Here is a 17949-nt window from a genome sequence, read left to right on the forward strand (position 1 = left end):
ACACAGGAAAACACTGTACCCATAAAAATACAACAAAATAACTGAACAGGAATGCAAAATGAGACCGATCAACGTCCTTGAGACAGTATACTGACATATTGCATTGCACTTTCGGTACTGTGGCAGTCTACATGTGGCCTAGCTAGCAACCATGAACCTGTGATCATAACATGTATCTCTGCCAAGTTTGTATGAACCTGAGGATGACAATATAATTTGCCCATACTGATATACATGTACATGTAAATAATGACCAGCATTAGACTCATTTTGTACTAGCGTTAGGCAGCAGAGTGAGAGGCTGGTTAAAAAGTAATGGTCACACTGGCCTTATAAACCCCTTATTCCTTTTATAATGGAAAGTTTCCCCTACTTTATAGGAAGTCCTCTGCAGATGATCTTTGCATGCTCAACTATGTTCATGAACTATATTAGTCCAACTCCTTGTAGAGTGAGGTATTGCAACCCCCCCCCCCCCCCTCTCTCTGCCCCATCTTTAACCTTTGTATCCTGGCGGAGAGTTAATGTGGTGTCTGTGCTGGTGAGTGTCAGTGTGATCTTTCTACCTACAGATCAGGACTGACTGAGCCAACCACTCATCAGACCACTATGGCAGCTAAACCATCCATACAGTAGCTCTTATAATGTACCTCTGGTAATGGCAGGTCAGTGACTTTTTCAGATGTTATCTCATAACACCTGTTGCAACAATTAATAGAAATTGCATTGTAATATTTCCGCTATTTAAAGTTCTGGCAATATCTCTGGAGTTCAGCGAAGCTGGCAACTATTTCAGATGGCAATAATAATGCTGTGTTGAAGGATGCACTTCACACATCTGTTGTACTCTGGTGTAGATTACTTAAAGGTCGTGAACAGTGAAACCATGATGTGATGTATGACAGGACTGGATGTTGCAATTTCAATTTGTTTGAGTTCTTTGTGTATCAGCAAATTAGCTTGAGGCGATCTTACTGCAGCATCGAGCACACATTGCTTGACGTAGGCAATTCAAAGAACTGTGAGTAAAAGTTGAGCTCCCCGCCCATTCAGACTATTAGCTCCCCTCCCACTCTTTTCAGACTTCCTGATAGTTTGACATGAGAGAAAAAGTACATAAAAATATTATGGGTGATGTTTTGGTCACTCAAAGGCTATTTTACGTGGGAATCAGTATGACTGTGAGGGAGCTTTAACAACAAGACTGATAATTCCACAAAAGGTGTGATAATGATTAATTCAAGTCTTGCTATTGTGAGGCAATAAGTGATGAAACTAAGGTCAAGTTACCTGTGTAATAGCACTGAGATCACTGTCTGAGACCACCGTACCTTCTCCTGTCATTTTCCTGACCTGTTTTCCCTTGTTTTGTATTTGTTTAGTATGGTCAGGGCGTGAGTTGGGGTGGGCATTCTATGTTATGTGTTTCTATGTTGGGTTCGTTGTATTAGCCTGATATGGTTCTTAATCAGGGGCAGGTGTTTTACATTTCCTCTGATTGAGAACCATATTTAGGTAGGCTGTTCTCACTGTTTGTTTGTGGGGGATTGTTCCTGTGTCAGTGTTTGTGCCACACGGGACTGTTTTCGTTCGTTCGTTCGTGTGCACGTTCCTGTTCGTGCGTTCTTGGTTTATGTTCTCAAGTACAGGTCTGTTCACGTCGTTTTGTTATTTTGTATTTTGTCAAGTGTTCTTCGTTTTCATCTTCAAAATAAATCATTATGTATTCAACCCATGCTGCATATTGGTCCGATCCTTGCTCATCCTCAGACGAGGAGGAGGACGAGCGTTACATCTCCGCTATGCAATCTGGTTTCCGAGCTGGTCATGGGTGCACCTCAGCCACGCTGAAGGTCCTAAACGATATCATAACCTCCATCAATAAAAGACAATACTGTGCAGCCGTCTTCATTAGCCTGGCCAGGCTTTCGACTCTGTCAATCACCGCATTCTTATCGGCAGACTCAACAGCCTTGGTTTCTCAAATGATTGCCTCGCCTGGTTCACAAACTTCTTCTCAGATAGAGTTCAGTGTGTCAAATCTATGGGGGTGCCACAGGGTTCGAATCTCGGGCCGACTCTTTTATCTGTATACATCAATGATGTCGCTCTCGCTACTGGACAACTACAAATACCTAGGTGTCTGGTTACACTGTAAACTCTCTTTCCAGACTCACATTAATCATCTCCAATCCAAAATTAAATCTCGAATCGGCTTCCTATTTCCCAACAAAGCCTCCTTCACTCATGCTGCCAAACATACCCTCGTAAAACTGACTATCCTACCGATCCTTGACTTCGGCGATGTCATTTACAAAATAGCCTCCAACACTCTACTCAGCAAATTGGATGCAGTCTATCACAGTGCCATCCATTTTGTTACCAAAGCCCCATATACTACCCACCACTGCGACCTGTATGCTATCGTTGGCTGGCCCTCACTTCATATTCATTGCCAAACCCACTGGCTCCAGGTCATCTATAAGTCTATGCTAGGTAAAGCCCGCCTTATCTCAGCTCACTGGTCACCATAGCAACACCCACCCGCAGCACGCGCTCCAGCAGGTATATTTCATTGGTCATCCCCAAAGCCAACTCCTCTTTGGCCGCGTTTCCTTCCAGTTCTCTGTTGCCAATGACTGGAACGAATTGCAAAAATCACTGAAGTTGGAGCCTTATATCTTATTCGCCATTATGGTCTATTTATTGCCTTACTTACCTAATCTTACTACATTTGCACACACTGTATATAGACCTTTCTATTGTGTTATTGACTGAACTTTTGTTTATCCCATTTGTAACCCTGTGTTGTGTCGCACTGCTTTACTTTATCTTGGCCAGGTCGCAGTTGTAAATGAGAACTTGTTCTCAACTGACCTACCTGGTTAAATAAAGGTTAAATTTAAAAAAACGATTTAAAAAATGGAGTCACAACAACACCTGTTTAAACGGTATGGGCAGATATAAGAACAAATTCATATTAACTTATCTATTACTGTATCTTACCATAGATGCTTGAGAAGAGCCTGTCAGCCTAAGGTTGGAGATGGACTCCCCAGTGAAGAGTGGGACTGTGCGGGAGCGACAGCAGCTTACGGTGGGCCCCCCTGATGGAGGCTACGGATGGTTCATCCTGCTGGCCTGCTTCCTGGTGTTTGGGCTGACCTTTGGAGTGATCAAGGCCTTCGGAGTGTTCTACATGGAGATCCACAGCTACTTTGAGGCCACAGCAACAGGAACCTCGTGGATTACATCCATCACTGTGGCAACCATACACTGTGGAGGTGAGAACCTTATTCGAAGGCAATTAAAACATGATTTTCCTTGAATTGTCCTTGACTTGTCTAATGAAATCGGACTGTCTTTAAAGTGAAATCTGAGTGAGTTAAACTAGTATTATTCAAGGCAAACATGGATCAAAATATAGGCTCCAACACTTCTGGACATTTCTTTGACTATTACTACTATACTCATTTCTACTACATGTTTATGTCAGTTTATGTTTATGATATCATAACCGCCATCGATAAAAGACAGTACTGTGCAGCCGTCTTCATCGACCTGGCCAGGGTTTTCGACTCTGTCAATCATCGTATTCTTATCAGCAGACTCAAAAGCCTTGGTTTTTCTAATGACTGCCTCTCCTGGTTCACTAACTACTTCTCAGATAGAGTTCAGTGTGTCATATCGGAGGGCCTGTTGTCCGGACCTCTGGCAGTCTCTACGGGGGTGCCACAGGGTTCAATTCTCGGGCTGACTCTTTTCTCTGTATATATCGATGTCGCTCTTGCTGCGGGTGATTCTTTGACCCACCTCTACGCAGACGACACGATTCTGTATACATCTGGCTCTTCTTTGGACACTGTGTTAACAAACCTCCAAACGAGCTTCAACGCCATTACAACTCTCCTTCTGTGGCATCCAACTGCTCTTAAATGCTAGTAAAACGAAATGCATGCTCTTCAACTGATCGCTGCCAGCACCCGCCCACCCGACTAGCATCACTACTCTGGACAGTTCTGACTTAGAATATGTGGACAACTATAAATACCTAGGTGTCTGGCTAGACTGTAAACTCTCCTTCCAGACTCACATTAAGCATCTCCAATCCAAAGTTAAATCTCGAATCGGCTTCCTATTTTGCAACAAAGCCTCCTTCACTCATGCTGCCAAACATACCCTTGTAAAACTGACTATCCTACCGATCCTTGACTTCAGCGATGTCATTTACAAAATAGCCTCCAACACTCTACTCAGCAAAGTGGATGCAGTCTATCACAATGCCATCTGTTTTGTCACCAAAGCCCCATATACTACCCACCACTGCAACCTGTATGCTCTTGTTGGCTGGTCCTTGCTACATATTCATTGCCAAACCCACTGGGTCCAGGTCATCTATAAGTCTTTGCTAGGTAAAGCTACGCCTTATCTCAGCTCACTGGTCACCAAAGCAACACCCACCCGTAGCACGCGCTCCAGCAGGTATATTTCACTGGTCAACACGTCCTTTGGCCGCTTTTCCTTCCAGTTCTCTGCTGCCAATGACTGGAACGAATTGCAAAAATCACTGAAGTTGGAGACTTACATCTCCCTCATTAACTTTAAGCGTCAGCTGTCAGAGCAGCTTACCGATCGCTGCAACTGTACACAGCCCATCTGTAAATAGCTCATCCAACCAACTACCTACCTCATCCCCATATTTGTTTTTGTTTTTCTGCTCTTTTGCACACCAGTATTTCTACTTGCACATCCTCATCTGCACATATATCCCTTCAGTGTTTAATTGCTAAATTGTAATTACTTTCCCACAATTGGCCTATTTATTGCCTTACCTCCTTCCTTCATTTGCACACACTGTATACAGATTTTTCTATTGTGTTATTGACTGTATGTTTGTTTATCCCATTTGTAACTGTGTTGTTTTTGTCGCACTGCTTTGCTTTATCTTGGCCAGGTCGCAGTTGTAAATGAGAACTTGTTCTCAACTGGCCTACCTGGTTATATAAAGGTGAAATAAATAAATAAATCAAATTTTAATGTCAGTCTTCTGAGATATTAGCCACCAGGTGTCAGTATAGGGTTGTAAGCAGCTGAACAGCTTTTGCCAGGGTGATGTAGGGACACCTACAGTACCAATCAAAAGTTTGGACACACCTACTCATTCAAGGGTTTTTCTTTATTTTTACTGTTTTTTACATTGTATAATAATAGTGTAGACATCACAACTTTGAAATAACACATATGGAATCATGTAGTAATCAAAGAAGTGTTAAACAAATCAAAATATATTTTATATTTGAGATTCTTCAAATAGCCACCCATTGCCTTGATGACAGCTTTGCACACTCTTGGCATTCTCTCAACCAGCTTCACCTGGAATGTTTTTCCAACAGTCTTGAAGGAGTTCACACATATGCTGAGCACTTGTTGGCTGCTTTTCCTTCACTCTGTGGTCCGACTCATCCCAAACCATCTCAATTTGGTTGAGGTTGGGGGATTGTGGATGCCAGTCATCCATCACTCTCCTTTTTGGTTAAAAATCCCAATGTAGAAAATAGTAAAAATAAAGAAAAACCCTTGAATGAGTAGGTGTTCTAAAACCTTTGACCGGTAGTGTATATATAACTAGGAATAAAGTGACAGATAATTAACATTACTAGCAGCATATATAACGAGTCCAAAAAGTTATTGCAAAAAGCGTCAGTGCAGATAGTCAGGGTATCTATTTGATTAACTATTTAATTAACTATTTAGCAGTCTTATGTATGTTCAGGGTCCTGTTTGATTCCAGACTTGGTGTATCGGTACAGTTTGCCAAGCAGTAACAGAGAGAACAGTCTATGACTTGGGTGGCTGGAGTCGTTGTCAATTTTTAGGGACTTCCTCTGACACTGCATGGTGTAAAAGTCCTGAATGGCAGGGAGCTTGAACCCCGTGATGTACTGGGCCATCCGCATTACCCTCTATAGCACCTTGAGGTAGGATAGCCGTTGCCATACCATGTGGTGATGCAGCCAGTCAAGATGCTCTCAATGGTGCAGCTGTAGAACTTTTTGAGGATCTGAGGGCCCATGCCAAATATTTTCCGCATCCTGGGTGGGAAGAGGCGTTGTCATGCCCTCTTCACAACTGTGTTGGTGTGTTTGGACCACGATAGATCCTTAGTGATGTGGACACCAAAGAACTTGAAGCTCTCAACCCGCTCCATTGCAGCCCTGTCGATGTAAATGGGGGCATGCTCAGCCCTCCGTTTCCTGTGCCCACAATCAACTCCTTTGTTTTGCTGACGTTGAGGGAGAGGTTGTTGTCCTGGCACCACACTGCCAGGTCTCTGACCTCCCTCCTATAGGCTGTCTCATCATCGTCGGTGATCAGGCCTACCACCGTTGTGTCGTCGGGCAAACTTAATGATGGTGTTGGAGTTGTGCTTGGCCACACAGTTGTGGGGTAACAGGCAGTACAGGAGGGGATTAAGAATGCACCCTTAAGAGGCCCCCGTATTGAGAGTCAGCGTGGCGGATAAGTTGTTGCCTACCCTCACCACCTGGGGTTGTCCTGTCAGGAAGTCCAGGATCCAGTTGCAGAGGGATGTGTTCAGTCCCAGGGTCCTTAGCTTAGTAATGAGCTTGGGAGGCACTATGGTGTTGAATGCTGAGCTGGATAAGGACATCTTCAACAGACCCAACAATCTGTGTTAGTTAAACTAGTTTGTTTTCAAATAGAGTACAAAATGGTTTGTTCTTTATTAACGTTACATTGAAATGCCGATGCTCTGACTAAGCTATGATCAGAAAGTGGACATGGGCATATCGATGCATTATGAATATCTGAGTATGCAGTTCTGGAGTAGGATTTATGTCTAGCAGAGTAAAAACAAAATTGTCTAGACGTAGGAATATGTCAGTAAGATTAAAATCCCTGACCAGGTTGCTAAATGCCACCGACACGGGTGTGAAAGCCATTTGAGATTGGTGGCCAAAGTTAATAAAATGGCATTCATATCCACACGTATGATCAGAGAAAAATCTGTAATATTTGCCACCAACACGGTTAGATAAAAAAATAGTAGGCTCATACTGGGTTAGAGCATATACTGATATGAAAGCCATTTTCCTACCTGAGGTTGCAGTTTTGTTATATGATATATGATATCCTACCGTCAGCGCTACCATATTTTCCCAGAACAGTCCATGTTAAGCTGCGTCTCATGACAACAAGAGAGCCACGAGTGTTGGGCTCTACAGAGGATGACACTGCAACATAATGCCTGTTTGCAAATCTTTGGGCATCAGATTATTTTAGGTGGGACTCTTGAATAAATATAACATAAATGTTATGTCTACAAAAGTAATCTAAGCAGGTCACTCGTTTATTTTGGCCATTCATCCCATTAACATTCCATCTTGCTAGCTGTAGTGTTGTTAAGTGATATATTAAAAAGTAATCTTGTGCATGAAATCTTAAGAAAAAGCAAAAATAAATCGCCTAGTCGCCAGACCCCCACCCTAGAAGCACAGTTATGTTTTGCTGAAGCTCACCACTCTCATTTCTGACCTGAGCTTTCGGAGTGTGTAATTGATGCCACCTCAGTCAAAGAGTAAAAACCACGAGAAAATACATCTATAAAAGAAATGGAGTGTACATGAAGAGCACCAAGATGTGTTGATGAGAAACAGATAAATGAATCAAACTAGTTGCAATCAGATGAGAGTGCAGATTAGCAGGATTACAATAGAATATGGAAATGTCATCAGCACTGTAAACTTCACATCAGTTTAGAACTCTTGGCTGCATTTGTCTTTCACAAAGTTTTGATGGTTAGTCTGACTGTCTCTCCTGTGTTTCCCTGTTTAGCCCCCATGGCGTCTGCTCTGAGTGCTCGCTACAGCCACCGGGCCGTGGTGATGATAGGAGGTCTACTGAGCTGTGTGGGGATGGTGGCCGGGGCTTACGCCCAGAACCTGGTTCAACTTTACATCACTGTTGGGCTCCTAACCGGTAAGTGGTCTGACAGTATAGATACAAACACACATAGATCAGGTATGAAAATTAGTTAGGACCCAAAAAGTGATAAAACTTTTTTTCACTTTTTTTAGTTTTTTATTGTTGTTGTGAATAACAAGTAGATAATACGCATTTAATTCATCTCAATACTCCTTACTTTCTAAACCACAATAGATAGAGAAAATAGTGTCCTAGGGCAGGGGGAGTTGGGCTCCTTGGTCTGCGCTTAAGGTTTATCATGACATGTAATGTTAATCTCAGTCTCCCCAGACAGGAATACATAGAGCATGATAATTAACATTATTTATAATATTTTTTGCCAAATTCCATTTTCTCAGATTTTTTTTTCCAGGTTTGGGATTTTTCCCAATTTTTGTCTATTTTTCACTCTCAACAACACACTTTTTTAAAATAGAAAAATAACCACATTTGATGTTATAAGTTCACAAAAATGTTTACACTAAATCAGGAGACCACTTTTGAGGTCTGGGGAAAATCAGATTTTTTGGGGGGGTGAAGGTGTAGATGACCTTTAATTCAACTGTGCACCAGCTAGAGACCATTGAGTTTGGCTAGCGCTAGATGTCTGTAGCGGTTCTTGTAGCGGTGTTTCATGTGATGGGAAGAGTTTGCAAAACAAATGCCCACCCGATGATACAAATCATCACGATATCATTCTGCCAGGTAGGCCTAGTCAACATTTCATTGAGAAGGTTTTTGGGGAAAGCCTTTTTAGAAATGACTGTTTAGGCATGCTAAGCTAACTGGCTACACAACATCACACAGGCGCATTGAAACAGACGTTACTTCTTCAGAAAGTTGTAGGAAATACGAGTCATTGATGCATTCTGTTCATGATTTATGAGAATTGACTGCAATTAAACTATGTTTCTAATAAGTTCAACCCCCCAATCCCAATCTTTCCTTAAATTAATTATTTATCCAGTCCCACATACAGTGCTATGGTCTTTACTTACCCTGTAGGTTTTGGTTATGCCCTGACCTGGACCCCCACAGTGACCATGGTGGGCTGGTATTTTGAGAAGAGGAGGCCCATGGCCAACGCCTTGGCCAGCGCTGGAGAGTGCATCATCACCTTCCTGTTTACTCCCCTGTTCCAGCTGCTGGTGGACCACTACTCCTGGAGGGGGGCCATGCTAGTGCTGGGGGGCCTGCAGCTCAACCTGTGTGTTTGTGGGATGTTACTGCGCCCCCTGAACACCCCCACTAAGCTGCTTCCCAAGGAGGTCAGAGAGGAGGAAGGAGACTTGACGTTGGATGCCTTGCCCCAGACTAAATCTAGCTCTGAAGGGACAGTGGAGGTGACAGGTAAGGCCCAAGCCCAGAAGGCCAGAAAGGCTGAGCTATGGAGCAAAGTCCTGCGCTACGTGGACTACACACTCATCACCAACCCCCGCTTCATGGTCTACTCCATGTTCGGGGTGTTTGCTGCTTTGGGCTTTTTTGCCCCGGCCCTCTTCCTTGTGCCCTATGCCCGGAGCCAGGGAGTGGAGGAGTACCAGGCTACTGCCCTCATGTCCATCTCAGCAGTTCTGGACCTGACGGGCCGGGTGTTCTTCGGTTGGGTGGCCAACCTGCATCTAGTGGAGATGGTGCAGCAGCTGACTGCCACTGTGATCTTGCTGGGTATAGTCCTGCTGCTGTGTCCCCTCGCCTCCTCCTTCCTTGAGCTGGCTGCCTTCAGTTCAGCCTATGGCCTGGTGTACGGGGCCACCGTCTCCATCCACATCACCGTGCTGGCTGAGGTGGTAGGCGTGCAGCGGCTGGGGAGTGCCCTCGGCTTCTTCATGCTCATCCGCAGCAGCGGTGGCCTCCTGGGGCCGCCCATCGCAGGTAAGCTTATCTGTCATTAGCTCAAGGGTATTCTCTATGACCTTGTCTCTGGTTGTGCAATTCCAAAAGGCATTTGCTTATAGAAAATGTAACCTTGAGTTATGAACCGTGTGATTACTGTAACCATGTTCTGGTTTTAATTGAACATCACTTCATGTAGCTAACCATTGAGGGATTTGAGCTCTTTCTTCGAATGGTCATTCTCCAGTAGATGATGGCTTTTACTAACATTCATATACAGAGATCCTATATTCAGAGACGGTGCACAAATATATATCATTGTGCATTACAGTTAATTTCATGGGCTATTGACCCCATAATAAATGTATTTCTCTGGGATGGGTTTCCTCTCCATTGACTTCCTCTTCTAGCACACACACTCCACTCCAGCTCTTTGTCTGAATGTAAAATAATGTTTCACAGACCATGATTCTTCATAGACCTTGTGAACAACTGCATGCACAGCATTGGGTAAAAATATAAATAGCAAAGGTACTCTTAAATGTTAACTCTGTTGGAGCACAGACCAAAAACACACAATACAACATAGTGGAAGAATACCAACAGTATAATAGACGTGCCCCACTGCCTTCAGAAAAGCTCTGATAACCATAGCATTTGGGGCTGATTACTGAGGTGGTAATATTTTACCCCTCTGGTCTAAACAATAACAGTAAATATAGGCTGCCAAATCAGGGCTTGGCTTAGCACCACACAGCTCGGGGCATGCCAGAAAGTGTTTTGCCTCAGAGCACCTTCAACACTACATCAGGTGGAAAAATCTCTTATGTCAAGCTCTGGCCCGGTCACCAAAGAAAAAACATGACTTTAATTGTGGCTATAGCTATACCAGGAGACAATTAACTGAGTTTATCATTTTCCTGTCAGTAATAGAGAAGAGACGTGAGTTGTTGAAGTTGGAGAGGCTGGATTTCAGGAGGAAGGAATGTAGTTTTCACTGTATCATAACGATCCGTGTAATTGCTTTGTAAAAGAATGTAGGCCTGATCCAGTTTGTAAGAGGGAACCATATTGTTTCTCAGCCAGAGTTGAGTTCCACCCAGTTGCCGGAAGTCCTTTCTCTCTCTATTTCTCCATTACTCCTTCCTCTGATTAAACACTACTGCTGAGAGAGAGAGGGGGGCTTAGCAGAGAGACTACAGCCCAGGGATCATTATCAACACAATTAAAGCTCTTTGGAATAGCACAGTATCAAAATATCAGATCACCAAATTCTGTTTCAAGTTCATTTACAAGGCTATTAGGATAAAGAAAATGTAGCTAAATCAAGTTTTATGTTGATTATCCCTTCCCTTATGTTCCCGGGGAAATTTGACCTGGAACAGAGTTTGAAATTACTACAATTATATTTTAAGTAATTTTCCACCAAATCAAACCAAATCAAATCAAAATAGATTTGTCAACTACACATGGTTAGCAGATGTTAATGTGAGTGTAGCGAAATGCTTGTGCTTCTAGTTCCGACCCTGCAGTATTATCTAACAAGTAATCTAACAATTTCACAACAACTACCTTATACACACAAGTGCAAAGGAATGAATAAGAATATGTACATACAGATATATGAATTAGCGATGGCCAAACGGCATAGGCAAGATGCAGTAGATGGTATACAGTACAGTATATACATATGAGATGAGTAATGTAGGGTATGTAAACATTATATAAAGTGGCATTGTTTAAAGTGGCTAGTGATACAATTATTACAGCAATTTTTCATTAATAAAGTGGCTAGAGATGAGTCAGTATGTTGGCAGCAGCCACTCAAAGTTAGTGATGGCTGTTTAACAGTCTGATGGCCTTGAGATAGAAGCTGTTTTTCAGTCTCTCGGTTACTGCTTTGATGCACCTGTGCTGACCTCGCCTTCTGGATGATAGCGAGGTGAACAGGCAGTGGCTCGGGTGGTTGTTGCTGCTGTGCCTTCTACACCACGCTGTCTGTGTGGGTGGACCATTTCAGTTTGTCCGTGATGTGTACACCTAGGAACTTAAAGCTTTCCACCTTCTCCACTCCTGTTCCATTTATGTGGATAGGGGGCTGCTCCCTCTGCTGTTTCCTGAAGTCCACAATCATCTCCTTTGTTTTGTTGACATTGAGTGTGAGGTTATTTTCCTGACACCACACTCCGAGGGCCCTCACCTCCTCCATGTAAGCCATCTCGTCGTTGTTGGTAATCAAGCCTACCACTGTAGTGTCGTCTGCAAACTTGATGATTGAGTTGGAGGCGTGCATGGCCACGCAGTCATGGGTGAACAGGAAGTACAGGAGAGGGCTGAGCAAGCACCCTTGTGGGGCCCCTGTGTTGAGGATCAGCGGGGTGGAGATGTTGTTTCCTACCCTCACCACCTGGGGGCGGCCCGTCAGGAAGTCCAGGACCCAGTTGCACAGAGCGGGGTCGAGCTTAATGATGAGTTTGGAGGGTACTATGGTGTTAAATGCTGAGCTGTAGTCGATGAACAGCATTCTTACATAGGTATTCCTCTTGTCCAGATGGGTTAGGGCAGTGTGCAGTGTGATTGTCTCTATACTGAGGCTTAGCTTGTTTGATTGCCTTGCGGAGGGAATAGCTACACTGTTCGTATTCGGTCATGTTTCCGGTCACCTTGCCCTGATTAAAAGCAGTGGTAAGAGTTGAAAAGGAAGTCCTAAAGGAATTCTATGGCAGGTGAACAAAAGGACTTGAGTTCCTGTATGTTGTTATGATCACACCACGTCTCGTTAATCATAAGGCATACACCCCCGCCCTTCTTCTTACTGGAGAGATGTTTGTTTCTGTCGGCGCGATGCGTGAAGAAACCAGGTGGCTGTACCGACTCTGATGACGTATCCCGAGTGAGCCATGTTTCCATTAAACAAAGAATGTTACAGTCTCGGATGTCTCTCTGGAAGGCAACCCTTGCTTGGATTTTGTCTACCTTGTTGTAAAGAGACTGGACATTGGCGAGTAGTATGCTCTGGAGCGGTGCGCGACGTGCCCGTCTAGGAGGCCTGACCAGAAGACCGCTCCCTCTGCAGCCTTCCGATGTAATGTTGGTGAGTTGACGTTGCTCTTATATCCAATAGTTCCTCCTAACTGTTTGTAATAAAACATAAGATTTCCTGGGGTAACAATGTAAGAAATAACACATAAAAAAACAAAATACTGCATAGTTTCCTAGGAATGCGAAGCAAGGCTGCCATCTCTGTCGGCGCTGGAAGTAGTGACCCTTCTAAACTCAGCAATTTTTTTTAACTTCCTCTCACTGTCAACTGCGTTTATTTTCATCAAACTTAACATGTGTAAATATTTGTATGAACATAACAAGATTCAACAACTGAGACATATACTGAACAAGTTCCACAGATATGTGATGAACAGAAATGGAATAATGTGTCCCTGAACAAAGGGGGGGGGGGGGGCAAAATCAAAAGTAACAGTCAGTATATGGTGTGGGGAATGGCCCTAGCCCTCACCCTCCGATCCAACGGGTCCCAGACGTGCTCAATGGGATTGCGATACGGGCTCTTTGCTGGCCATGGCAGAACACTAACATTCCCATCTTGCAGGAAATCATGCACAGAACGAGCACTATGGCTGGTGGCATTGTCCTGTCAGGATGAGCCTGCAGGAAGGGTACCACATGAGGGAGGAGGATATCTTCCCTGTAACACACAGCGCTGAGATTGCCTGCAATGACAACAAGCTCAGTCCGATGATGCTGTGACACACCGCCCCAGACCATGAAAGACCCTCCACCTCCAAATCGATCCTGCTCCTTTATCTTTGAAAGACAGGGTCTTTTATTGCTGAGTTTACTTTCCTAAGTATGTATCTCAAGCTTGTAAAACACGTAATATATATATATATATATATATATATATATATATATATATATATATATATATATATATATGTGTATATTTCTCTATGATGCTCAGAGGGTGAGCAACACAGATTTGAATTTGACCCACAATTTCACCTTGGTCTATATAACATTTGAGCAGTGTGTACTAGAAACAAGCTGCTTTCTGAGCAGGAATGTTGCAACCATGCTGATCACATAGATATACGTTTGATTTCCCTGTGATGCTCAGATGCTCAGCAACACTGATCTGAATCCAATTTTAAGTAAATTTGACCTTGACCTTTGTGCTAGAGACTAACGGTTTTATGTGCAGTAAAGATCTATCCATGATGATCATAAGGATGTAAGTATGTTTCCCTGTGATATTCAAAGGCCGAGGGACAGTGATCTGATGTTTGGCAAAAAAATGAGTAAGAAATTACATAGATGTCATAATTTGATTAATTTATGACTTTGGTACAGTAATCAAACATTTAGCAAAAATAATTGAACAGCTGGTCTATCAACTCAGGGAAAAAAGCATATGAAAAAGGACATTCTCAGCTACCAGAAAATACATTTTAGGAGATTAAAATCATACATTTATGAGCTTGATGTACTTACTGTATGGGTCAAACTGACCCGGAACATGAACAGTGTAGGCCGAATCGAACATAAAGGAAGGGTGAAAAGCAAGATATGGGTTGGCCTGTGGTGTTCTTAAACAGCTTAGTGTGTGGCAATAGAAAGCAATCCTTAGTGAGGGGAACAAATTCCTTATATCCCGATGTTTACGGAAGATGACAATACAATAGAAAGCAATCCTTAGGTAGGGGAACAAATTCCTTATATCCCAATGTTTACGGAAGATGACAATACAATAGAAAGCAATACTTAGTGAGGGGAACAAATTCCTTATATCCCAATGTTTACGGAAGATGACAATGGTAATAATTGTGTCCCATCTTTTATTCACCCAGGATTCCTTATAGACAAGATGAGTGACTATGGGACAGGCTTCCTCATGGCAGGCGTGGCCCTCATCATCTCTGCCCTCTTCCTGCTCCTGCTGCACCAGATGAACCGCAGGGCTCAGGGGTCAGCCAGGAAGGGACATGTATGATTCGCCTATGGACAGCCAGAAGGGGGAGGAGCTGTGGAAGTGGACTGTAGCAGAGCAAAAAGGACTGTACAGACTGGGAGTACGAGGATGGAGATTGTCTTTGTAACTGTAGGTGAGAGAATGAGGTGGAGAGGAGAGAAGACGGGGGGGGCTAGGTCAAAGGGAGCTTCCTGAGTCCAACGATGCTGAACAGACAAGGACCTCAACAGAATAGTGACAATCACATTCCTTCTTCGGAAGATTTATCATCTAAACTGTTTCTGCAGAAACTAGTGCCTTATTCACTCTCACAGCACTGGCAGACACCACTTTTCTTCACAGAGTTTAAATGAGCTAATAAGGAAAACTCTACCAGATGGCCTCAACTATCACAACAACTATGCAGTGATTCACTTTTGACTCACTACAAAACATCAAATGTGATAATGACCAAAAAGGTGCAATCCTCCACAACAATGCTTTGTAGGACATGTGTAGTGCATCTGATATGACTCATTCAAATAGCTGGGACAAGTTTGATAACACTTTCTCCCTCTAGTGGAGCTTAGAGGTATTTTAAAGTAGAGTCTATGGCTACACTCAGTGGGGATCATGTCTGAATATCTTTATTGCTGGAGCTGGCACTAACTCAAATTAGTTAGATAATGAGTTTGGCAGTTGTAAATAGTTTAGTGGATCAGTAGTAATAGGCGGAATAACCTTTGCAGTAGTAAATTGTAAAAGCTACAGCTGAACAAATATGTACATACACATTAACTCATTGTCATCCTCCCAACATGAGACATTTAAGGGGAAATTAGATTGTGTACTGTGAAACATTGCTCACAAAGGCAACAAATGAAGTGCTTTCCATTCACTCTGCTCTACAGTATTTTTTCAAAATATACCTCCAAGATAAGTAAACTCCACAAAACTGCAATAACACAGGCACTCTGATAAAAATCTTACTGCTGGAAAAATACAAATAAGCCTAAATAAACGTGTCACCTTCCATAAACCAGGAATAATAAACTAGAAACTGAGGTTTAGCTAAAGCCAGCTGTTCCATAAACACTTGCTTGGGAATCTCCCACCACATGCAAACAAACACACACATGCACGCACGTACAAAGGCATACTGTCACGTACACATGCACGCACACACACCAGGACCCTTTGGGTGCATGAAATGACCGACTGCCAAGTGATAGAGCCCACCTATTATCTTTTACAGAAGACTACCAGATCAAATAAACAGATTACCACAGCATTTCCATCCCATGGAACTAAAACTCCTATTCTCTGGTTGTGTCTGTTTCATCTTTCGATCACTTTCCAGTATAAACTATCTAGCGCCACATCTCTCTTTCTTGTTTGAGCTTATTGTATGCATTGTAAAAATACATGTTGATACTGTATAAGGTAAACATTCTTCAAGGTCCCACGTGAAAACTTTTCTGAGCATCACATTTCCTCATTCAACTATACAAGCCCTCAGTGCTGTTCTCGGACAAATGGTACAGTAGGCTTATACAGCAAATTAAGATAACTGTGGGAATCCGCTTGAATGCAGACAGCCGCTGAAAGATATAGCGTGACACATATGCTTAAGTTATGATGAAGGGATGGTAAAAAGTAGGACAAATAAAGTTCTCACCTACAGGCCTCCTGCCTTGTCATTACAGGGAGAGAGGAGAGAATGATACCTTGGAAAAGTGGGACATGGGACCTCAGGTGACCTCAGACTTCAACTCTTATAAAGCAGGAATACCGAGTCCTTTGGAGTCCTAAAGAACTCTATAGGTTCTCCGATCCATCTCCCCTCCCATTCCCCCCAGTCCCTACCACATCCCCAACCCTAATCAACCCCCCTTCACTTTGACCTCACTGTTGGACTCCTGCGAAGAATGTCGCTATAGTAACTACAAGTTTAAATGTTTGCTTTGACCATGCTTTCAGGGGTCACATTGTGGAATTTCGGGCAGCTACCTGAGTTCAAAGGGCTCCCGGCTGTAGCTGTAGTGTGAGGGGAGAGAGGGACAGCTGGAGGCAGAGTGAGAGAGAGGGGAAGGAAAAGCAGGGGTAGAGTGAGGTTTGAGTGAAGGAATGAAGGAAAATTTAAGGAAAAGTAAGAAACAGACAGAGAAGTTGGTAAGGAGATGAAAGGGGGAAATTATGGAGGGGGAAAATGTGTGCAGAAAGGGAGGAAGGTTAATAAGGCGGAGGGTGAAAATGGTAGGTAGAGGCCTAGGTTAAAGGGGGATGGCTCCCTCTCTCCCTGGGGGTGGAAAGGCGGCACTGATTGGGGGAGGTCATGGGGAAATGGTCCTAATGAGTTGTGATTGGGCCAGCTGCAGGGGGTTAGGATAACGAGCAGCTACAAGCACAAAGACCCTCCCAGATGAGCAGTTTAAGACCAGCTATAGTCTTTCATTAGTCAACTTGGGGGGAGTGTTCTAAACAAAGTTGTAAAAGTTCTAAAACGCTAAAGTTCAAAATCTTTGACTCAAAGTGAATAAAGACTGAAAACTAAACAATCTTGAAAGCCAAGATGAAAAACTATTATTTGAGTATATTAACCATGATGTTGTACAACCATTCTAGTCCGTAAATCATGGTATCAGTGGAATATATATTTTGGCTTCAAGTTCAAAATCTCAGGCAGTGATTTTATTATTTATTATTATTATTATTTATTTTTATATTATTATTTAAACAGGGAGTCACCATTGAGACCATGGTCTCTTTCACAAGGGAACCCTGCATATACAATTCACAAGACTAAAGCTAATCAAAATCCGATAATAATAAACAAAAATACAGCGCAACACAAATATTAAAGAAAAGCAGTTACATTCCTCAGTATGAAGGGAGTGGCACCAGAACATCCAATTGTAATGTACAGTGCCTTGCAAAAGTATTCATCCCCCTAGGCGTTTTTCTTATTTTGTTGCATTACAACCTGTAATTTAAATATATTTTTATTTGGATTTCATGTAATGGACATACACAAAATAGTTCAAATTTGTGAAGTGATATGAAAAAAAAGAACAAAACAAAAAACAAACAAAAAAAAAACGGAAAAGTATTCACCCCCTTTGCGATGAAGCCCCTAAATAAGATCTGGTGCAATCAATTACCTC

At 42.8% G+C, this 17949-nt stretch overlaps 1 protein-coding gene across 1 annotated transcript; it reads left to right on the forward strand.

Annotated features, from left to right (window-relative positions):
- Positions 1 to 577: 577 nt before the first annotated feature.
- On the forward strand, positions 578 to 16074 carry si:dkey-246g23.4 (uncharacterized protein LOC559426 homolog). The gene is made up of 5 exons (XM_055934337.1): positions 578 to 665; positions 3012 to 3284; positions 7855 to 7998; positions 8989 to 9858; positions 14685 to 16074. The coding sequence occupies exons 2-5, from the start codon at positions 3047 to 3049 to the stop codon at positions 14825 to 14827; spliced, it is 1395 nt and encodes a 464-aa protein (XP_055790312.1). The 5' UTR covers positions 578 to 665; positions 3012 to 3046; the 3' UTR covers positions 14828 to 16074.
- The last annotated feature ends 1875 nt before the right edge of the window (positions 16075 to 17949 follow it).

This window comes from Salvelinus fontinalis, chromosome 9 (genome assembly GCF_029448725.1).
Source record: "Salvelinus fontinalis isolate EN_2023a chromosome 9, ASM2944872v1, whole genome shotgun sequence".
Classification (NCBI taxonomy): Eukaryota; Metazoa; Chordata; class Actinopteri; order Salmoniformes; family Salmonidae; genus Salvelinus; species Salvelinus fontinalis.

Excerpts from the sequence above, each read along its gene's own strand:
- si:dkey-246g23.4 (XM_055934337.1), top strand. The coding sequence starts at position 3,047 with ATGGACTCCCCAGTGAAGAGTGGGACTGTGCGGGAGCGACAGCAGCTT. Across the intron at positions 3,285-7,854 it reads GGCAACCATACACTGTGGAG|CCCCCATGGCGTCTGCTCTG; the intron begins GTGAGAACCTTA and ends TTCCCTGTTTAG. Across the intron at positions 7,999-8,988 it reads CACTGTTGGGCTCCTAACCG|GTTTTGGTTATGCCCTGACC; the intron begins GTAAGTGGTCTG and ends CTTACCCTGTAG.